Raw genomic sequence first — 24,320 nt, 5'->3', positions numbered from 1 at the left:
TTCACAAAAAAGCGAATATTTCGCGAAATGAACGTGAGATCGGAAAACTGAAAAACACATGTTCAATATTTTTCAAATATCTATCGAAAGATACCAAAGACAACCCCACGGAGAGGGGTGGGGTTAACTTTAAAATTTTAAATAGGAACCTCGCGATATTTCGCGAAATGAAAATCACATCAAAAAACTGAAAAATACGTGAATAGTTTTTAAAAACCTATAGAATAACATCAAATACGACCGCCTACGGAGGTGGGGTGGGGAGTTACTTTAAAATCTTAAATAGGAGCTCCCATTTTTTATTACAAATTCGGGTTCCTTACGTAAAAATAAGTATCTTTTATTCTAGACATTTTTTCGACTTGGAATGGAAAAATTCCCACTTTATGGAAAATTTTACTTAATTTTTTTGGTTTTAGACCCTAATCTTCTTAACTCAACAGAAGCCATAATGCTATAGTAACTGCAAATTTATTATAGTTTCCTCTCCTACTATAAATTACATACCCAATAATTTTTATCCATTAAACTGCTCAGTCCCGATCGACCTTATATCGGATTCTCTACTAAAATAAATTAGAATTTTATTCTTTGCGTTCAAATGGATTCAGAAAATAAATATATTTGTATAGAACTTTTTTACGATATCTAAAAATTATTTTAAAACTTTATCTTATTTAAAAATAAAATATCTTTTTTTAATTTGAAATAAGTAAAACACGTTTTATTGTTAAATTTACAAAACATATCAAAACTAACTACATATAATGCTAACAAAGAATAGCAACATAAAAGACTATTTAATTCCTCGGTTACACAAAAGAATTTCCAAAAAATTTGTTAGAATTTCTATCATGAATAATTTCCGGATATTCACCTCCCTTTGTCGTCTACCTATGTGTGATCGCACACCCACGTTTCTTTGTTCAGATGGGGTCAAGCCTGCTTATTTCCTTCAGAACTAGATTTTCACACCTAGTACCATACTCAATGTCAAGCCTGCTTATTTCTTTCAGGACTGGTTTTTCCGTACCTAGTACCACACTCAACTCGTTGTGTATAAAATCAGTTCAAAATATTCTCTCAAGCCATTCCGTCATTCGTAAATTTTCAAAATGGATGCAGAAAATCGTCGCGAATCCTGCGGGTTATCACGAAAACGATTACTTTCGGAGTGTACACAATCGGAAGAAAGTGATATAATTTTTATGGGGGAGAACACCGTTCAACCGTTGCTGCGGCAAAGTGAGGTGCAACGCCTCATTTTAAAAATACAGCGGAATAAAGAAAAAGCAGCGCAGAAGGTGTATGCTCCAGCGGATGATTACACACCCTCTTTTCAATGTGAGGCGACCTCCTCCATACAACGTGAGGTAGTTAAGGTGGTACAGGAGGTCGAAAAAGAGAAGTCGCTGAAGCTGGAGGAGAAAATATTGAAAGCGGGCGAAGAGACAAAAGAGTTAGAAGAGGTAGAAGAGTTAGAAGAGATATTGTTCTCGTCGGGGGTGCCGTCACTGCGTTCCGTGGTCACAACCATCACTGATGATGAGTCACCATGTGACCAGACGCTGGAGGAGGATTTCCAGCACGGTGTAAGGAAAGCGCTTTTACGACAAGCTGAAAGGTTAGAAAACAAATTAAAACATATCCTTGAACAGGATGACCTTTTCAAGCATGTCGCAAATAACGTTTTCCAATACATCGGACAAGCGGCGGAAATTATTAATGAAAAAAAGAAAAAAGCTCTAGCGGATATACAGCATAATAACGAGTTGTTGGATCTAGCTTCAAAGAGCACAGCTAAAGGTAAACAATAGTATTATATAATCTATGTAGTAATTCAAAAAACAACCTTTTTTAAATCAGTACATATTCTACCATAAAGACACTACCACTAAGACTTTTTAAACTACAACATGTAATCACTTCACCACAATATAGTACTGACTACACTTTACACCCTGATTAGTACCTAAATATTAATTTATAATACTGTTTTGTTTGTTTGCAGAATTCTTTGTCAGACGAGAATAATCCTCTCACCCTCGTACACCTATATCTACGATCTTGTACATAATATTATTGTAAGTCCCAATTTTTTACAATTACATATTTATGCAGTAACTCAAAAACAAACGTTTTTAAAACAAAAAAAACCTAACTTAAACCACCAGTTTTTAAACTATAACATGTAATCACTTCAGCACAACATAGTACAGTCACACTTTACATCCTGATTAGTAAATATTAATTAATAATATTATGTTTTATTTGTTTACAGAACTCTTTGTCAGCCGGAAATAATTCTCAAACCTTGCCGGCGGCTAGGAACTTGTTTGTAAGTGTGGCAAATTTTTTGCAAACTCTTTTGTATAACCAAGGAACTAAATAGATTTTGACATTAATAAATATTAATTAATAATTTTAAGTTTTTATTTGTTTACAGAACTTATATTCAGCCGGAAATAATTCTCCAACTTTCATACATCTGCAGAAAGAAACTGGTTTGTAGTGTGGCAAATTTATGCAAACTCGTTTGTATAATTAATTAAAGGAATTAAATAGTTTTTTATATGTTGCTATTTTTATATGTTTAGGTATAATTTTGATTATATAATTTGCATATTTTTATTTTATAATAAAAAATTTAACAATAAAATGTGTTTTCCTTATTTCAAATTAAAGAAAAATATTTAATTTTTAAAGTTTTTTTCTTCGAAATTCGATCGTTTTTGAGTTATAATCAATTTAAAACGTAAGAAAGGACAAGAGATAACAATCTTCAAGGCTCAAAAAACACAATTAAAAATATTGTTTTCTAATCATCAAGTTCCTAAGTTAAAGTTCAAACCTTCTATCAGGTACCGATAAGAGTTTTTTGTGATGTTTTATTCTAAAATATATTTTTTAATTGTTGATAAGGGAGATTTCTTATGGGGGGCAAAGTATTAACAACTAAGAAAGATGTTTCAAAATTAAACAAGTCCAAAACACTAAATAACTGATAGAATAAGGTTTGAGCTGGAATTTAGGTACTTCGTAATTCCAAATATTGTTTTTGAGCCATAAAAATCGTCATCTTTCGTTCCTTTTTCAGTTTTAAATTGTTTATAACTCGAAAACGGTCAACTTAAGAGAAAAATTACAAATCACCTTTTTGTTTTATAATTATCCAAAACATTTGAAATTATGTCGGGGTCGAAATTTTTTTAATTTATAAAAAAGGTAATTTTTTAATTATTAGTTAATAATTATAGCCAGAAAAAATTGATCGGATACTTGTTTTTGTAATTGTTAACATACTAAATTACATATCCAATAATTTTTATCCATTAAACAGCTTAACCCTGATCAACCGTATCTTAGACTATTATTGATCTTAAAATATACTCACAAAATTACAAATAGAAATTAATATAATTGAAATTAATTCTTTAATCCGGCAACGAATTAATTATATCCAATTACCGAGTGTATTCACGATATGACAACAAAACGACTTTTGTACACGGAGATAAAAACCAGTATCAATAAAGAATTTTAATTTACGTCGATGACCTGCAGGTAAGTACTTCAGAATAAGTTAATAATAGCCGACTCTCGCAAGAAACAGGTGTTCAGCTCGAGTTTTCAGTAATCATCTAAGTTAAATTTATCATCCAAATAATAATAATATTTTATATTGTACGCAAACATTGTTTTAAAATTTAATTCGGTACTTTTAAAAGACAGAGGTTATTTCAACATCATTGTGTAGTAACAAGACATAAACTATCTACCGTTTAGTTAGGGGGTACTACCCTAGGTAATTCTAACCGTAGAAAGTGGTGTTCGAAAAACGTTCCATTACATTTAACACCCTCGCATAAGGAACAGGTTGAAGTTTCTGAATATAAATAAAATTTAGCCATTTTTTGATGTTAAAAAACAATATTTTCGGTATGGCACTCATGTTCAGCAAGACCATGTATGATTCTTCTTTTCATGTGTGATTTTTTCTAAAAAACAATGATAGTTTTTTAATCTAGGCGTCAAGACCCTTCATTCGAGTGGTTGGAATGTGGGGTAGGATAAAAACAGTTTTTACCACCTTTATGCGTGATTTTTTCTAAAATATAATGATAGCTTTATACTCTAGACGTCAAGATCTTTCACTAGAGTTTTTGGAATGTGGTGTAGAATAAAAACAGTTTTTGTCGCTTTATTGCTTTATGCGTGATTTTTCTAAAAAAAATGATAATTTTTTAATCTAGACGTCAAGACCCTTCATTCGAGTGGTTGGAATGTGGGTTAGGATAGCAGGTTTTACCGCCTTTATGCGCGATTTTTTCTAAAAAATATTGATAGCTTTATACTCTAGATATCAAGATCTTTCACTAGAGTTATTGGAATGTTTGGGTAGGATAAAAACAGTTTTTGCCGCTTTATTGCTTTATGCGTGACTTTTCTAAAAAATAATGATAGTTTTTTAATCTAGGCGTCCAGACCCTTCATTCGAGTGGTTGGAATGTGGGTTAGGATAGCGGGTTTTGCCTCCTTTATGCGTGATTTTTTCTAAAAAATATTGATAGCTTTATACTTTAGACATCAAGATCTTTCATTAGAGTTTTTGGGATGTAGGGGTATGATAAAAACAGTTTTTACCGCTTTATTGCTTTATACGTGATTTTTTCTAAAAAATAATGATAGTTTTTGAATCTTGGTGTCAAGACCCTTCATTCGTGTGGTTTTAGACTGGTTACATAGGTTATTTAGAGATATACGGGGGAGATGGGGAGGGGTGAGTAGAAGAAGTATAGAAAGTGAAACAAAGTAATAGGATTTCTAAACATGCAATATGTTGTAACAAATACCTCATAATAGGAAAAAACTGGAATAAAAAAGAGTGAATAAAACCACAACACAAATAATGTTGTAGAGAGCGAAAAAAAATAGAGAACCAAACCAAAAAAGAAAAATATAATATGATCGCTATACCTCTCGATCTCTTGTCACTAGTAAGATATACTGTATTATGCCACATAATCAAAACATATCAAAAAATCGTAATTTAAAAATACAAATTGTCCTGTTTCAGGATTTTTTCTAAAATCACCCCATTCATGAAAAAATGAATTTATTATAACCTTTACGTGCTCACTGTATAGATAAATTATAATCTCGGTAACAATATAATGTGATAGCTGTACCACCTCCTATCACGCAACGGATAAGTAGACAGCAAAGAAAAGAATTTATTGGTTTTATTTCTTTGATGCTACGAACAGGTCTCGGTTTTTTATTTTTTGTAAATTTTTACGAACACAAGTAACAAAACTGAACTGGTCAAGGTTGTATCGTTTTATACCTTCGGTTTTTTGTTTTTTGTTAACATTATTAACAGTTTCTTTTTTATAGCACAAATAGTGTTATTGATATAATCACAATTTAAAAAATTTTATACCTCCCTCCACTATAAGTTTACATATTTATATAAATTATTTTCTGACCTAACTTATTAGTCAAATGCGTCTTGACGATGGTAACTATGATAGTATATCTAGTACTAAAAGGCAATTTGTATACTGTTTACTTTCTTTTAAATATTGGAAGGGTGTGGTTGAACCTGCGTTTTTAAGCAAAGCTGCGTTTTACTATACAGGGGTTAATGCTATAGTTCAGTTTTTCTACTGCAACATTGAAATATATAAATGGAAACCTTACGATATAGCAACAAAATATCGAACTTTATGGAAAACGTGTAGCCAACAAAGTTTTCACAACGTAGTACTATATTTTAATAATGTGTATTATCTTTTATTTCGGTAATAAATAATTGAAATACCTCACAATAGGGAAAAACTGGGATAAAAAAACGGTGCATAAAACCACAACACAAAGATTGTTGGTGAGATCAGAAAGAAATAGAGAGCCAAAAAAAGAAAAATATAATGTGATCGCTATACCTCTCGATGTCTTGTCACTAGAAAGATATACATATATATATATATATATATATATATATATATATATATATATATATATATGTATATGATATTAATAATAATCCATAATGGTGGATGTGTGAATTGTTCGTAAGGGGATTTTTCCACATTCTCTATTTCATCTATTTTATATATATATATATATATATATATATATATATATATATATATATATATATATATATATATCAAAAAATCGTAATTTAAAAATACAAATTGACCTGTTTCAGGATTTTTTCTAAAATCGATCCATTTATGAAAAAATTAATTTATTCCAACCTTTACATGCTTACTGCATATAGATAGATTATATAATATCGGTAAAAATAATCGGTGTTTTGATTTGTATCGTAGGTACCACCTCCCACCACACAATAACCAGTTCTCAAACAAAGAAAGGTTGATAACCGGTCAAGGTAAATACCTGACACTGGTGTAGAGGTATTTTGTTTTTTTCCGATATATATTTTTTTTCGATTTTTTTTTGTTCGGATTTTTTTTTTCAATTTTTTTTTTCAATTTTTTTTTTTCAATGTTTTTTTTTTCCTACCACCACCTTCCAACCACTCTACTGGAAGGTCTTGACGGCTAGAGTACAAAGCTCTCATTATCTTTTAGAAAAAATCACGCATAGCGTGATAAAGCGGTAAAAACTGTTTTTTCATCCTACCACCACCTCCCAACCACTCTAATGAAAGGTCTTATCGGTTGGAGTACAAAGCTATCATTATTTTTTAGAAAAAATCACGCATACCGGGATAAAGCGGTAAAAACTGTTTTTTATCCTACTTACACATTCCAACCACTCTAATGAAAGGTTTTGACGTCTAGAGTGTAAAGCTATCATTATTTTTAGAAAAAATCACGCATAACGCGATAAAGCGGTAAAACCTGTTTTTTCATCCTACCACCACCTTCCAACCACTCTAATGAAAGGTTTTGATGTCTAGAATGTGAAGCTATCATTATTTTTTAGAAAAAATCACACATATCGCGATAAAGCGGTAAAAACTGTTTTATCCTACCTCATAGTCAGGAATACTAATCTGTTATTACTTGAAAATAACGAGGATAAATATTTCCAGTTCAAAACCGGTATTACCAGTTTAAAACTGGTATTTCCAGTTCAAAACCGGTATTCGAAAACCGGTTTATATTTATACATCACACTTCTTTCGTCGTTGTTTATTTTGCGTCATACGTTCACCAAGCTTGCTAGAGTGCAAAACTATCATTATTTGTATATAAAAAACACACATAGCGAGAAAAGCGGTAAAAACTGTTTTTTTCATCCTACTTCCACACCCCAACCACTCTAATAAAAGGTCTTAACGTCTAGAAAGCAAGGCTAATATTATTTTTTAGAAAAAATGACGCATAGCGCAATATAGCGGTAAAAACTGTTTTTTTCATCATACCTCCACATCCCAACCACTCTAATAAAAGGTCTTGACGTCTAGAGTGCGAAGCTATCATTAATTTTTTTAAAATCCTCCGTACGGTGTTAAAGCGGTAAAAACTGTTTTTTCATCCTACCTCCACATTCCATCCACTCTAATGAGGTCTTAATGTCGGGAATACTAATCTGTTACTACTTGAAAATAACGAGGATAAATATTTCCAGTTTAAAACCGGTAATGTGTATTATTTTTTATTTTGGTAATAAATAATTGAAATATTTTTATATATCTTTCTCTTTTAAGTAAAATGATTGTGTCGTAGTTTTAAACGGTTCGACGGTCTAAGCAAAAACAGGTTTCGCAGGTTTTAATCTGATACAGTCGAACCCGCTTGTCGAAATAACCTTCATGCCAAGCAAAAGTATTCTTATAACCGGGGTATTCTAATAACCGATCATTGGTGACTAGTAGAAACATTTTGGGTCCTCACATTTCTATCCCTTTAACCAGCATTCTAATAAGCGGGTTCGACTGTATTTAAGGAGGAGGTATGGTTTGAAATAAACTTTTCAAGCATATATTTGTGATTTTTTGAAACTATGGTACAATTGTTTTATTTTTTAAATTAAATAAGCATATTGAGTATAATTTAAAGAATATTCAAAAAAATTTCAAGAAAAAATAATGAAAAATAAACCAACGGTGGTAAATTTTTACAGACATCTCAAAAACATGGATTTTGTGGTAGACGTCAGAAATCACAACTGGATTATGCCAACCAAACAATTCAAAAAGATCTAATTAGCTTATGAGTTTCTCGAGGTAACGTTGTCGAGTTTTTATTTTTAATGATTTTAGAGTTCTTGGTATCACTCGGAAGTCAAACAAACGAAATTTTTTTGTATTAAAAGGGTGAAAATCATCATATTTATTATTGCTTAACAACAAATAAGCATAAAAATAAATATATCTCGACAGCGTTACCTCACGAAATGTGTAAAAAAATCTATGCTAAATTTAAACAGAATAGCGTTAAATGTATAGCTGTTCAGGTAATACTCAATTTGAGGGAGAATATTTATCAAACATTTGATTATCCTGGTATTTAGTTATTTGTGATATTTTCTACTTTTAAATGTGATTATTAGACATGTTAAACATTTTATATTTAATAAATTTTATAAATAAAAGACTTTTATGTTTTAATATTTATTTAAATCTGTTATTGTATACATACATTCTAAGATTTAAACTTAAAAAATCGGGGATATTACTTTTAAAGTTTTTTCAATTCCTTTTTTTAAACCTTATTGTATCTATTACAAACATTTCCCAGTACCTTTGTCGTGCTTGATGATAGGTGTATTTCCAAACTCGTAGAACATGTGTTTTGTTGAGATGTTCATTAAAAGTTACTCTTTTCCCAGTTTGTGTAGACATCTTTTAGTACTTCTGGATACACATACACTAATTCCAAGATATTACTTAAATCTTCAAAGCATATGTGGGTGCTTGCGTCAACACTTCTTAACACGTTTTCATAAAAATTACCTGTGCTGTTTCGTAATCGTGGATATAGGCTCTTCAAATATTCAGTGAAATTTCCTTGTTTTAAATGGTTAATATGGTGTTGTATAAGCGGTAATACTTCCCATAATTTGCAAATGCTTTCATACCCCAAATATATGTAGGAGTTAGTTTGAGATATTTTTATTACTTTAGCTTCCTGCACCTTTTCAAATTCTACACTATAGTTTTTTCTGTCTATAGACACACTATCCCCCACTGTGTACAGATAATTTGTAATTACTCCTTGGTAGTATAATAAATCTTTCCAATCTTCTTCCGTGAATACTACCCTTTGCCCTTGATTACCACATAGAGTTATCACTGGTATACACTCCGCACCATACTTTAACCCAATAGATACAAATTTACATTTTGATCTATTTAACTGAAAGCTTCTTTCTGCTATTATTACATCTTTTTTATTCTCCACACCATATTTGTGAACGGGTGTGTTACCACTAAAGTTATATTGAGACATGTTTACTCACTCGATACACGGGTTAGCTAACCTTTGATTCTCTACGTCTAGTTAATAAGTAGAAGGTGTCTCAAAGGGGAGGTATCTGTGGGTAGGAGGTATCTGTGAGTGGGGTGGGAAGTATTTGTGGGTAGGAGGTATCTGTGAGTGGGGATAAGCTAGACTACTTCTCCCAGAACAAGAAAATAATGATGGGTCTGAATTTCGTGTAAATAGTTTTGAAATTGATTTATTATAATATCGTAGTGGGGTGCTAACCATATGTTGGTGGGGTTTTAGTTTATAACACGTTGTAGAGATATGTTATACAGTCGTTCTTCAGCTTCACTGCTAGTAACTAGTATTTACAATGTGGATGTGTTACGTTACCGAAATCGAAGTTATGGATTTAAAGAGTGGAGTTGAAAGTTTACACCAACTTTTTTCCAATTTGGAATTTGATGCTTCTCATGAAGCCATTTATGGTGCAGTACGTCCATCACCTTATTCTTCAGAATTTTGTACAGAATTAGCCAGCAAATATGAAAAAGGTGTTGAAATTTGTGACTTGTATCTTAAAAACCAAATCTGCTTATATGGATTTGTATCGTTACTAAAAGTTGTAGAATTGGATGGTTATTTAATTCGAATAAAAAAATTTCTCCCATCTGTTTTATACGGGAAAGAAGAACATAACGAAGGTGATACTTGTAGTAATGAGGATATTGACGCAGACATTAATGATCCTGAAGATGGTTCAAGTAAATCATAAACGTAATAATATTATAATTAGATTTTATTATACCAGCGATAGTAATTAATAAAAACATTTTTTGTACTAATAATTGTTTTATTTTAATGACGTGAACTCCCACCACATATTCTTAATAATGAAGCTATATAAATGAAACTACCTTGTTGGGTGTAGATGGTATAAATGTATTAAATAAAAATAAAGTTGTTATCTACTAATTCTTGTTACCTTTACCGGGAGACTTTTTTATCTTACCAACCCTTTATTCCTCAACAGTCGTTGACTTCTTGACCGGTCGTTGAGTTCTTAACTGCTGACGTGGTCAGTGGTAGGGGGTATACAAAATGGTGGGAGGTATAAAGTGGTGAGGTATAAAGTGGTAGGGGGTATACAAAATGGTGGGAGGTATAAAGTGGTGGGGGTATAAAGTGGTGGGGGGTATAAAGTGGTGGGGGGTATATTGTGGTGGGGGTACAAAATGGCGGAATGAGAGTTCTGGCCGCACAACCCCCACCCCTTTTTGTACCCCCCACTCCTACCCTGTATACCCCCCACCTTTGTATAATTGGGGGTGGGGGGTATACAGGGTAGGAGTGGGGAGTACAAAAAGGGGAGGGGGTTGTGCGGCCAGAACTCTCATTTGCTTACTACTTATAATTGGTAGGTAAGTTCTAAATTCTCTACTATAACAAATAAATTGTAAAAATTGTTTATTTACTTTTATTGCGTTTACTTATGATAAAAATATGATCTAATCACTTAAAATAAAGATGTTACAGTTTGCTATTAGATTTGAAAAGTGTGTAAAAATTCCGAGACATTATTCAGGAAAATAATATTTAATAGGATATGATTGTTTTAATGATAGACAAATTAATTTGTTGTATTATTGTTCTTTGCGGTTATCCTGCCAAGTTGTAAACGGTTTTAGATTAGTGTTTTATAAGCATACTCGACATGGTTTAATTCAGAAAATTGTGGTGATATGAATATGTTTGTATAACACCCTGAAATAATTTTACAGACACACAATTAAATTTTTTTATACGAAATAACTATACAACCATCCTGTCTCTTTGAAAATAGATTTATGTTAACCTTCTTGAGATATGTGCAAAATGGCATGACTTAGAAAATCGTGTAATTTTCCACGAATTTTCTTACAAATGTTTTAACTATATATAGTAAAAAAGGCGTAACTAAACATCCTGCCATTTTGAATAATGTCTACTGAAATTATTTATTTTATAACAAAATTTATTTTATGACTTAGAAAATCACGGAACCAGAGTAAAAATTGAATACAGAATTTTCCAAGAAACAAGTGAGGTTAAACATTAGGTGACGTCATGCCAACATTTTTTTTTGGTCATTTTGAAATAAATATGATTAATTTATTAAGTTGGCAGAAAATTATGAAAATTTCATTATTTTCATTACATGTTTGTATATCTGTATACTCCCTTAGTCCTTTTGCAACCGTCCTGCCCAAAAAATTTTCTTCATAAAATAGATAGTATCCTGTTATTCTATGGATATGGCAGGACTTAAAAATTCATCGCAACTCCCAATTTTTTTTTTCATGGAAAATCTAATTTTCACAGGAAAATGTCACAGGAAACCCGTGGATTTTCCCACAAATTGGAAGTACCTTCTCTAACCTTCCAGTATTGCAAAGGGCAGGACTTAGAAAATCGTGGTTGAACTTCTGTTAATATCTCCCGGTTTAAAAGTTAAGTATTCAAAATTCAGCCGAAAATCGACTAAATTCTGTAATTTTGCAATGTTTTTGCAGCATCTGTGTTTCTAATTATTGGTCAAGGATTACCAAACATTATTTTGTCGATTTTTTTAAGAACAATATTCATTTTGTAAAGACTATTTATATTTGTTAGTTTACGAATTATAATAACTTAAACAATTAAATTGTTTATAATAAATTCTCGTCACTTCCGGCGCAAAAGAAAGTTATAAATTATAATTCAGTAGGTCAAATATTATTCGATTTTAATTCATATTTGATAATTAATAGGTAACTTAAATATTTTATACACGACAAATTTCTATTACACAACAAACAACTAAAAATTGCCTTGGAAATATCAATGGTCTTGGCGAATATAAAATGTAAATCATGCGATTCCCACGGTAAATCACTGTAAATCCCAAAAAACCAAATAAAAACACTGTATATCCCGTATTTACAATGTTTATACTTGTGGATCTGGATATAATTTGTTTTAAATTGGTGAAGTGAAGATGTAATGTGATATAATGTGTTTCACAGCAATGGTTAATTGTGGTTCTACTAATTTTTTATTTTTTTTTCCTTGGTAATTGGTAGATAACAACACCCTAAATTCAAAAATACAATAAAAGTGATTTTGAAAAAAAAAAGTATATACACAATGTTTCTACTTGGGGCAGCCGAATAGCACTAATATCTTAGCACTAGTTAAGTAACAATCATTTATTTTGTTGGTTACAGATTAGCTTATAGTTTCTAACATATTTCCACAACAGATACAAAAGAATTCTTAAATACGACTCTGGCTGTCTAATCAAGTAATCATAAATTTTAAAACATCCCTGTATATTTATATCTTGAGTACGGCTCCTTCAAATTAATATTGCATTATTCGTCATAGAAACCCTATACATGATACTTCGTCTGGCGAATTAATATCAAGTATATAGAATCTATCTAATGTAATGCCGCCCTAATTAGGATAGTTATTCATACAGAGTATCTCCCTGTTTGTTTCAAATTTACCCATAAATACCTGTATTTATCATGTCGATTACCAAGCAGCTCTATACGTTAAAGTGGGATTATTAATCAAAGACACAAGAGGTTTATTGTCTTTGTGAAATCTGCAAGGAGATGAAGAGATTTCTGATATGGATATTAAAAGGAGTCTATTGTTTGTTTAATTAAGATTAAGAAAGAAGTTTTACCTTTTTGGCACTCGGTAGTTTCCTCGTTTGTCTGTTTATATTGGAATCTCTGAATTAAACGCTGATTCGGAATCTTTTGATGTTTTCTAGTTTTAACACTTAGTCTAGGAAATAAGGTTTTTGTTGAGACACGCACCCAGCCAGGTTGAAAATGGGTTTTTTGGGTACTATATACCTAATACCATTGTTTAACTACACATATACAGTGCATTCATAAAGTGTAGAAACGGTCTATTATCTCATGACTTAATTATTTTCAGAGTTAAAGCTCTGATAGGTCGATATTTATTTTTAAATTATGATTTTTTGACGTATATCCCATAATAGTGACGTCATCGATTTGACTGTGATGACGTCATTGATGATTTTTTTAAATAGGAAGGGGTCGTGTGGTAGCTCATTTGAAAGGTGATTTAATTATGTATTCAGTAATATAAATACTAACATTATCATATATACCGGGTGGCCAAAAAAATTATTTTTGAATTAAATTAATTGCCGCAAAAAGAAAAATACATGTAATTTATTTAACTCAAAATACATTTTACTGCTGTCAGAAAAGAGAAAAAAAATGTTTATTTGTCAAATAATCTTTGTTGTTGCATAAACTGGTAACTGGATTTTCCGGACTAACAGAGCTTCTGATATTCTTCGGATTCATGAAAAGAGAAAAAAAATGTTTATTTGTCAAATAATCTTTGTTGTTGCATAAACTGGTAACTGGATTTTCCGGACTAACAGGGCTTCTGATATTCTTCGGATTCATATGTGACTCGAATGAAGGCGATGCCGATGGTTCAGAATATGAAGATTCAACGGACCATTTAATGATTACACCAGGTGGCCAAATTTCCTTATTAAATAATAAGTTAATAGATGATCTAGATTTTTTACCTATTTTAAATGAAGAACCAGTTGCTGTGTCGGCATCTTTAACGAGGCCTTAACATCTAATATATTCTTTGATATCTAGCTTTTCTTTATCCCTTTGCTTATTCATATTTCGGTGTATTTAAGCATATACTAATCATCCTAACCTTTTAACTGCCAGCAACTCACCTCTCGCGTTTTGACAAATTTTGTTTATGTAGCGGCAACCAGGGCCGGACTTACCACTAGGCCGACTAGCCACTGGCCTAGAGCGCCAAATTTGTTAGGGGCGCGGAATGGGCGGATTTTGTTCGCATTGCCTATCTCCGAGTACAGGCTGGCACAGTTTACCACATATTAAAAGTTTAAAAAATATAAGAGCGATAATTTAACATACCACATTTAAACATAACCGTGAGAATATTATTATTTACTAATTATGTTTCTTTACGTTGTACCTGTAGACCGTGCCACAGCGCAGGTAAAATCAGTCCCGCTCGCTTTGCTAATTTTCTGTAGCTGTTTGTTTTTTTGGTCTACTTCAAGAGCTGTACAATTTTTTCACAAGTTCCACACATCGATGGGAGCTGTATTTGAACCATAAATGCTCTGTGGTACTTCAAATCCTATCTAAAACACGTTGGTCATAGCGAGAAACGATGTTGTCGAGCTCTGAAAGAAAATTGGCCGGCAATTATAGAAACTTTGAAACTAATAGAGAATGACAGGAACGAAAAACTTTCATGCCGAAGTGATGCATCTGCTCTAAGATTAAACCTTGAATCCCTAGAGACAGCATTTTTGTCCATATTTTGGAGTATCGTTTTAGAACGATTCCAAAAAGTCAGTACTAAGCTTCAGTACGAAACTACAACTTGAAGTAAAGTAAAAGGAAATTACCAGTCGTTGGCTGGTTTTTGGTAGAGCTTAGAAATAATTTTTGGCGATTAGAAACCTTAGCAAAAGAAAAGTCTGGTTTGACTGAGTACAAATCAGAACAACAAAGAAAATGTAAAAGAACATTACCTCATGATGAATGTGGCAACACTGACTCTGAAGTTTTAAAAGGATTAAAGAATTTTCGCATAAACATTTTTTATGTTATGGTAGATTCTCTCAGCACTGAGCTAGGGATTCGAGCAGAAAAGTACAAACACTTGCACACTTTGTTTGGTTTTTTTGAAGAACTGAAGCAGCTGTCATTTTCTACACTTCGCCGAATAAAAAACTACCTAAGGTCAGTACTAATAAATTAAATTTTCTTACAAATTTCCTCATTGTGAGTTTATGTTGTCGTTAACTTAATAGTATAAGTAATTTTGTGTCATTTTACTAACAATTACCAGTTGTCATTTACCTTTATTATTACCTTTTTTCTAATGAATACAGATCATCTCTTTGTGTAACTAGGATTAACGATTAAGAACTATCAAACTGTTTATTATTTTACGTAGATCTAATAGTCATTAATCATTTAAAATAATTAGAACATAAAACACTATACATAAAGATTTTATCAATTTATTCATTTCTTTCTTTAATATCAACCATGGGAGCTGGGAGGTTGTTTTCTACCGCAATTCTAGCTATTGAAACAGATGTTACAAATAGCGTGGACTACGACCAAATTATTAATGAGTGTGCTGCTGCAAAAAGTAGAAGAAAGCCCATGTAATATGATCTGGCACTTGATTTATAGCTACTGTAGGTTTAAGACTGTGGTTTAAGTAACAAACATTTTTTAGGTAGCCATATTATGTATGTGTTTTTCAAGAAAACTGTAAGTACTCTCTGTGTTGGAAAACATTAATTACGGTAATTTTGTATTTATTATTTCACTCCTTACCACACTTCTCCTTTATAACTATAGAATATTGTTAATAGTGCAAAAGAACACTGCTAGGGTATAAGTTTTTATTAAAATAATCAGCAGCGAAAGAGAAAAGTTGGTTGGCTATGAAGGGTTGGGCTGGGATGGGGGGGGGGGGGGGCTGGTTAGATCAAGGCGTGGGGCGCCAGAAATATTAGTGCCTAGTCGGGTTCAACGTGTAAATCCGGCCCTGGCGGCAACGCAACTCTCGCCTTCTTCTTATGATTCATCTTATGGGTCTAATATTTTGCTGGCATATGAAGAATAACCTCTTATTGTGGGTGGCACTCAAAAGGCTAAACAGTCACTCGGGTATAATAAGTACTTTTCATGCATGTTTTAAAGGACCTTTAACAACAATAAACTCTGTAAGGAGCTTTTTACCATTCCAGTTACGTTTTGTGTTTGGGTGATGTTCCAAAATTTTTTACCAAAAAAGGGACCCACTTTATTTTGAGCGTAACTTGTTTACTTTTGAAGCTAGAGTTTTTTAAAACAAAAATAAAAAAATTTTAAACACTTTAAAAAATTTGTAACGAGTTTTCCACAAAAAGTGCTCCATTTTTTGATTGTTTCACGTTAACATATTAGACTTGGAATTTGACGAATATTTCTCTTTCATTAGCTATAACTCTGCTTATACTAGGTCTAAATATATAATACATACACCATTTTTTTCACTTTTTACAGCCTATATTTACTAAGAATATTTTTTTCAACAAAATACTTACTTTTTGAGTTATTTGCAAAAAACAGTCTAAAAAAACAGTCGTGGTTATTTTGTTAAAAAATGAAAATATTCACTCGCAAATAACTTGGAAAGTATTGACTTGGTGAAAAAACTAAATAAAAAAAAAGTTGCTTATAGAGTTAGTTCGTTTATCGAATTCCGGTCTTATTTTGAACGTAAATTCCCCCCCCCCCTGGAAGGGGTGAAAATCACTCCCAGGGCAAAACCACACGTAGGCACGATGTCACTTTTTTATTTGACTTTTTAGATATCTGTATGCCAAATTTCATGTCATCACAAGCGGTTCTTCAAAATTTAGAGGTTTTTCAGTATTTTACCGTTAAAGAACGTACTATTGCTCTTTTAGCCGTTTTCCATGTTACTCTTTCAATCATATTCCATTATTAACCCATTCGCTGCCGATCACTCCCCAGCCGTGATATGGTTGCTTCAGTCAGGTGCCGTTCAGGCCCAGCCAGTGGTATGGTTACTTCGATAGGTAGCGAATGGGTTAATGTTACTAAGTTACAAGGTATAGCCTGGTTCTTACCAAGTAAATGTTTTTAATAGTACCTACAATTTGTTATATTTAGTATAAGTTATTCAGAAAAAAATGTGTCACATTAATCCCCTAAATTTTAGTTAATCACTAAATATATTGATTTTGAATTCGAGTATCCCTCTGCTTCGGTGTATATTTCGGTGTATTTAATCATGTCCTAACTATCCTAAACAGTAACTTGGATATTATAAGTCCTTTTCATGCATGTTTTAAACGAGCTTTAACAACAATAAACTCTGTAAGGAGCTTTTTACCATTCCAGTTACGTTTTGTGTTAAGTTCACGGAGACGTCTTTCCCTTCCCAGTTTAATTATTTCTCTCTCCTAAGGCGCTACAGCCCAAGTAGGACACTGGCCTCCCTCAGACTCCACCTCTAAGTATTTCTGTCTCTGACTGCTCTCTTCCAGTTGTACACCCTCAATATCTCTTTAGCATCAGTTCTCACTTCGTCTATTTACCTCTTCTTGGGTGTTCCTACTGGCCGACGTCCCACCATAGGTCCGCTAAGCGTTCTACTAAGTGTTCTGTCATTGTCCACTCTGATAAGGTGACCTGCTCAGATTCTTACCAGGCTATACTATTAAAATCATTTACCACTTTAAAAGCGGTAAATGTTTTTAATAGTGTAATGTGAAAAGATATAAGTATAATTTATTCAGTAAAAATTGTGTCGTCACATAAATCTAAAATATTAATTTCTAATTCGCATATCCCTTGGCTTAGACTTATTAATATTTCGGTGTATTTAATCATGTCCTAACCATCCTAAACAGTAATTCGGATATAATAAGTCCTTTTCATGCATGTTTTAAACGACCTTTAACAACAATAAACTCTGTAAGGAGCTTTTTACCATTCCAGTTACGTTTTGTGTTAAGTTCCCGAAGCCGTTTTTCCCTTCCCGGCTTAATTATTTGCCTACGCATAAAGCGTGCTCTCTTTCTCGTACGTGACTGGGGCCTTTTTGTGCATCCCGATCCTCTTGCACAAAACTTTAAAAGGAGGGCTCTGAGAGGATTTTCCACATGAATCACAGGCGGATTCTTAGGGGACACTCGCATCACTTTTCCTTTTTCTATTCAATAGCAGTGGAGTTGCAGAAAATTGAAAATCTGAGATAAAGAGTGTTTCAGTGTTAAAGATGCGAATGAGTGACAGGAGTCATATTAAGTATTCTGTTTATATGAGATTAAGCCGCAGTTATTGGTGTAATAAAAATTATATTTTTAACTAATGTTCGACCCGTATCCGGGCAAAAAAATGTTTATTGAATTTTATGCATCACTAAATTTATTTACAAGTATGTGTCCTTCAACATAGTCATGAGCTATTCAAAATATTCATTATTATTTTTGAAATTATTGCCTCGAAAGAATTTTGTCACGTAAAGGGACAACATGGGCCCGTCGGACCCTATTTATATTTATACCTAAAGTCTAAATCTTTGTTACATAAGTTAATATGGCAGTCAGGTAATGTTTTTGTGGATTATGTTAACGAGTTTTATGATTCCGGAAATCCAATAATATAGTCTAAACGTGTAACAAACAATGTAAACATCTCTTTGATGTGAACGTCAAACATACAATACATACAATAGATGTTATATCTATTCTAAATGAATTTTACAGACTGATAATCATTGTTGGAATGCAATAATATTGTTAGGTAGGTACCTATACATATTTTGAAATAAATAATGCATCTTCTATCAGTAGTTTGATATCGATGTTAGTGTCGAGAACCAAACTCCTAAAATTATATTGAATTAGAGTGAAAGTGAAAGTAGATAGTGCGAATAAAAGGTCCTGAAAACTAATCAATGATTTTTTATTTTTATTGTTTTATTTAACCTAATACTTAATAATAATTTAATTTGTCATATCAATTTCATATTCTAGTTGTGAATAAGCTAATCTTGTGGCTTAGTCCCAACTAAAATAGTAAATTGATATGACAAAGTATTAATTTGTAAAAGTAAAATAATAATATTCTTCTGACTTATGCGTTTTATTCATTTTGTAAAGATTGTTTTTGTCTCTACTTTATACACGAGCTGCTAATTACCATTATTCTTTTCTCAAAAGGGTTTTCACACAATAAAGAAAGGCCACAACACCGTAATCTTGTTCCAGGGTATGCGTAAACATCAACCCCTCTATTCAAATAAAATGGCCTGGTAAATTTACAAAAGTTTTTATTTATTTATTAATTAAGTATTTATTTGGCTCCAAATGATTACTACTTGTGAATAAATATTTCTTCTACAAAAGTGTTCTTACATTTAATTATTTTGTGCAAATCCCTCAGGTAGATCGCACCCTCTAGGGAGACCGCGTACTATAGTAGCACCTTTTTTTTGTAATAAAAATCAGAAAAGAATAGTAGAAATATATGGGTAAATATGAATAGTACATTCAAGAACAGTGGTGGGCCCAACGGATCCGAGTTGCCGGTTACGTAAATAAAATAATGTGTTGCCGGATAAGGGTTAATCAGGCTATGACTTTTCAAAATTGACATGCTTGGCCTAGATCTTTTAGATTACAGCATGTGTGTGGTTGAGAAAACTTTGAGTGTGGTGTTATTACCCTAGGGTTTTATTTATTTAGCGTATGGCCTACGCCTACATCACAGAATAGGTAATTATATATATTTAGATTTATGCATTATGCAATTTATCACAAACAGATATCCGGTTTTTTTATATATTCGATTGACCCTTCGATTGCCATTTCAAAGTCAATAGGGTCGTCTGTGTATGCTCTGCGTGGGCAGTCCTGAACTATATGTCTGATCGTCTGTCTTGCAGCGCCGCAGTCACAAGAAGGCGAGGGAAGTTTACCCCATCTGTAGAGGGAGTCGGCGCATCTTCCACAGTTTGTTCTAATTAGATTAAGGGTTGCCCCTAGGGATATCAAATGGCGACTGTTTTTATGTGTTATTTTGTGCCAATCCGTTAATACCGTTGCTGTATGATATGTACTGTAGATGCGATTGAGTGAAGTAGTTGTGTACTATTGAATATGTAGTATGTGTGAAATTGTAGGTGACTTGTTCTCCGACTTCCTTTATTACGCTATTGTTGGTATATTCTTGTTGTTGACTTCTGCTTTTAGTATTGGCAACGAATTCCTGCTGCATTCTACTGATAGGTTTGCTATTTCTTTGACTTTTCCTTTGTTGGTTGATATTATTGTTGTTGTCATGTTGCACTTGCTTCCTACTCTTTTCAATTTTTCTGATAAGACCTTTCCATATGGTAAGTATCTTTGAATCCCTTCTTGAGAGTGTATCTGGAGTTCTTGTGGCGTTTTGTTGTTTATTTTCTTAAATGTTGTGTAATTCCATATTTACAAATGACAAAGGGTACTCATGTTTAGTCAATACCTTCGTTATCAGGGTCTATTCTTCTCAAAATGTATTTCTATTGGAGCAGGGGCATGGGACTCTATCGTATAGGGATTTTGTGGTTGGAATGGTAGTTTGCATATCTGTTAGTATTGGTTGATGATTTTCTGTAGACATTGCATGCGTATCATATTATGTCTTCTTTTGAAACTAATACATCTAGAAGAGGAAGAGAATTATTATTGTCTTCTTGTTCCACGTTGCACTTGATGGATTCTTTTTAAGGCTTATCTCTCCAAAATTTATTCAGTGCTTCTGATCCAGGTGTTGACATATAAAGCACATCATCCAAGTATATTTCCACGTCGTTGTTTGTCTTATTTCTGTATATTATTTTGCTCGAAGTCCTCCATGAATATATCAGCCAATAATGGAAATCAGGATGAGCCTATAGCTAATCTGAAATTTTGTTTAAAGGTCATTATCTAATTGAAAATAAAATATCTGTGCAAATCTGTGCAAAATATTAGCAGCTACATGATATCTGATACATTCAGTTTAGTTTTTGGTTTGTCAATTTGTTGTGTTTCCACAAATTTGTGAGTGTGACTTTCCAGGTCTAAGATGTTGTCTATCCCAGATTGGTTTTGTCGAAAAAAAATTTGTTCATTTATAAGTTAAACTGAATTTTGTAGATACCACATCAGCCTTGAGTTGATAACTTTTTCTAATAGCTTGTTCATTGAACAATTAATTTTTAGCAGATATGAGTAGGTGTTTTAGGAAAACAGTTCAGGGGCGGCCTGTCGGGGTAGGCAAGGTAGGCGACGCCTAACCTCTGCAAATGAACAATAATATACATTATTAATATAAATTACTTATTTCAAAATTGTTAAATTTTGACACAAAACCTACAATAAAAAAACTACTTTTTAATTTCTCTCCTAAATTGTAACTATTGTACGCCCCTTGTAGTAGTAGTATTAAGATTCTATATTCATTGGTAAGGCACTTTTAAACGTCGCCTAGAATAGAACAACGATGCAACAGAATTATTGGTGTGCCATCTCGCTCTTTACGCCAGCTAAAGCCCTTAAGTTCTGGCGGTTCTGGGCCACAATTTCCACGAATTTTTTAGGAAGTTAGGCACCAGATTTTGTAGCCTACAGGCCTTCAGTATAACAAAATCGCTCACACCTCAGTTGATTCTCTTGTGTGTTGTGAAACTATTTTAAATTGTTTTTTGATTTGAGCGGTTAGTAGGTTAAGTATTCAATAAAAATAGGTAGGACAATTTAAATTTGTTTATGAAAAATTGAATAATAAACAGGCAAATTTAAGATTGGTCTATTGAAGGGTATTTTAATTTATGTTAGTAATAATTCACCAACAACAAATACATCTGTGAATACTTAGTTATTGGTGGAATGAAATTTATCTGTCCATTATATTTTATTTTTATTGTGTTTCAATACATTTTTGATAATTTAAAGTTAAAATGACGAATGTTCTTTGTTACATTTGATTATATAGATATTTAAAATTTAAAGCGAGGTTAACGTCAATTTATTCAAAGAGTAACTCTTTATTTGAGACGAATAAAATAAGTCATATTTGACGTTGGTGAAACGTAGGTGTGTTAGTTTTATTGGCCGAATATTTTAATTCATCAAATAAACTACTATTTGTCGTTGGTAAAATCGCCCATATCAAAGTATACTCTGGGCTAATTAGCAAAATTCATGAAAAAGTTATTTACCAGCAATTTTATTGCTGGAATCGAATTATAAGATCCTATATATTAATAATATAGGTATGCAAAGTCCGCAGATAGTGTGCTACTTTTTCTATAAACAAGATGGCGCCGACAAATCGATTTTTTTTCAATTATTGCCCTATAACTCCGAAGATTTTAATTTTACAACAAAAACACTCAAATAAAAATTCACCGCAATTAAATTCTGCATAGAGATATGTTTTTTACGATTTGTTCCGACGAAAATTTTCCTCGGAAAATGCGGATTTGCCTAACTAAAACTCTAATTTTCAAATAAAGTTTTAGGTAGGTAATTATTAATCAATAATTAAATAACTTAGTGACATCAAAGCTTTCTTGGTATAGATTGTAATTCCAGAAGCCGGTGAAAATTAAACGAATATTTTAGCAACAATTCAATTGTTAATTAACAATTTACGATCGCAATAATAACCAAAATAATCATGATAAATTGATCAAACTTATAAAGATTATAAAGATAAGATGCTTATTTAATATTTTATCGACAAAATATAAATTTTTGTTTTTTTTTGCATAATCTTTAAATTTTGAAAAAAAAAATAGTTATAGTACGCTGGTCTAATTAGTAAAGTACAAAGAAAGGTTATTTACCAGCAATTTTGTTGCTGGAATCGAATTATAAGATCCTATATATTATTAATATAGGTATGCAAAGTCCGCAGATAGTGTGCTACTTTTTTTATAAACAAAATGGCGCTGACAAATCGTATTGTTTTCAATTATTGCACTATAACTCCGAATATTTTTACTTTACGCCAAAAACACTCAAATAAAAATTCACCCCAATTTAATTCTACATAGAGGCATGTTTTTCCCGATTTGCTCCGACGAAAATTTTCCTCGGAAAATGTGGGTTTTCCCAACAAAATCTCGAATTTTCAAGTAAATTTTTTGGGCAAGTAATTATTTCTCAATAATTATATAGCTTGGTGAAATAAAAGCTTTCTTGGTATAGATTATAAATTCAGAAGCCGGTGAAAATGAAACGAATATTTTAGCAACAATTCAATTTTTAATTAACAATTTACAGTCGCAATAACAACCAAAATAATCATGAGACATTGATCAAACTTAGAAAGATTATAAAGGTGTGATGCCTATTTAATATTTTGTCGACAAAATATAATTTTTTCATTTTTTTGCATAATCTTAAAATATTTAAAAAAATTGTTATAAACAAATTAACATTTCTCAGAAATTGTTTATTATATTCTAATTTTCAAAAATACTTAAAATGCGTATTTCACAGATCTTGAAAATGAATGATTTTAAAAAAATTTCCAACCATTTGCAAAAAAGTTATGAAACAGCAAAATAAATATACGAATTCTCCGTTGTTTATAATTTGTTTTAATTGTTTCAAAGCTTAAAAGTGAGTCTATTGTACAATCTAATTACTCACAAAGAATGTCAAAAATTATTGCAATGGTTATATTTTAATCAAAGATTAAAATTTCTTTTTTTTTGTAATTTTTAGCGCAAAAGTAGGCCTGATACAGAGTCGGAGCTAAAATGTTCACTCGAAGCTACTGACACGCAGCATACATTATTTATTAAAAGTGTACGTCGCGCGGCCGATCGTCGCTCCGAGTGAAAATTTAAGCTACAGTACTGTATTAGTCGACTTTCTCGCGTGTAAATTCTTTATATAAATAATCTTTAAATTATTTAAATAATCTTTAATTAAAATATAACCATTAAACTGATAATCGATATTTTTTGTAAATAATTAGCTTGTACTTTAAACGCACTTCTACGCTTTGAAAGAATTAAAAAAAATTATAAACACCGTAGTAATCGCATGTTCAGTTTGCTGTTTCATAACTTTTTTGCAAATGGTTGCAAAAAAGTTTTAAAACATTCATTTTCAAGATATTTGAAATGCGCATTTTACCTATTTTTTAAAATTATAATAAAATAAAAACTTTCTGAGAAACGTTAATTTGTTTATAACTATTTTTTTTTAAACATTTAAAGAGTACGCAAAAAAATAAAAAAAATAATATTTTGTCGACA

General features: G+C 31.8%; 1 protein-coding gene across 1 annotated transcript; it reads left to right on the top strand.

Moving 5' to 3' along the window:
- Nucleotides 1-986: 986 nt before the first annotated feature.
- LOC126879585 (uncharacterized) lies at nt 987-2,646 on the top strand. The gene is made up of 4 exons (XM_050642754.1): nt 987-1,806; nt 2,012-2,084; nt 2,282-2,338; nt 2,447-2,646. The coding sequence occupies exons 1-2, from the start codon at nt 1,116-1,118 to the stop codon at nt 2,032-2,034; spliced, it is 714 nt and encodes a 237-aa protein (XP_050498711.1). The 5' UTR covers nt 987-1,115; the 3' UTR covers nt 2,035-2,084; nt 2,282-2,338; nt 2,447-2,646.
- Nucleotides 2,647-24,320: the final 21,674 nt, after the last annotated feature.

Source organism: Diabrotica virgifera, chromosome 2 (genome assembly GCF_917563875.1).
Source record: "Diabrotica virgifera virgifera chromosome 2, PGI_DIABVI_V3a".
NCBI lineage: Eukaryota > Metazoa > Arthropoda > Insecta > Coleoptera > Chrysomelidae > Diabrotica > Diabrotica virgifera.
Note: the sequence above shows the minus strand (reverse complement) of the source record. Positions and strands in the feature narration are given on the sequence as shown.

Excerpts from the sequence above, each read along its gene's own strand:
- LOC126879585 (XM_050642754.1), top strand. The coding sequence starts at position 1,116 with ATGGATGCAGAAAATCGTCGCGAATCCTGCGGGTTATCACGAAAACGA. Across the intron at positions 1,807-2,011 it reads TTCAAAGAGCACAGCTAAAG|AATTCTTTGTCAGACGAGAA; the intron begins GTAAACAATAGT and ends GTTTGTTTGCAG.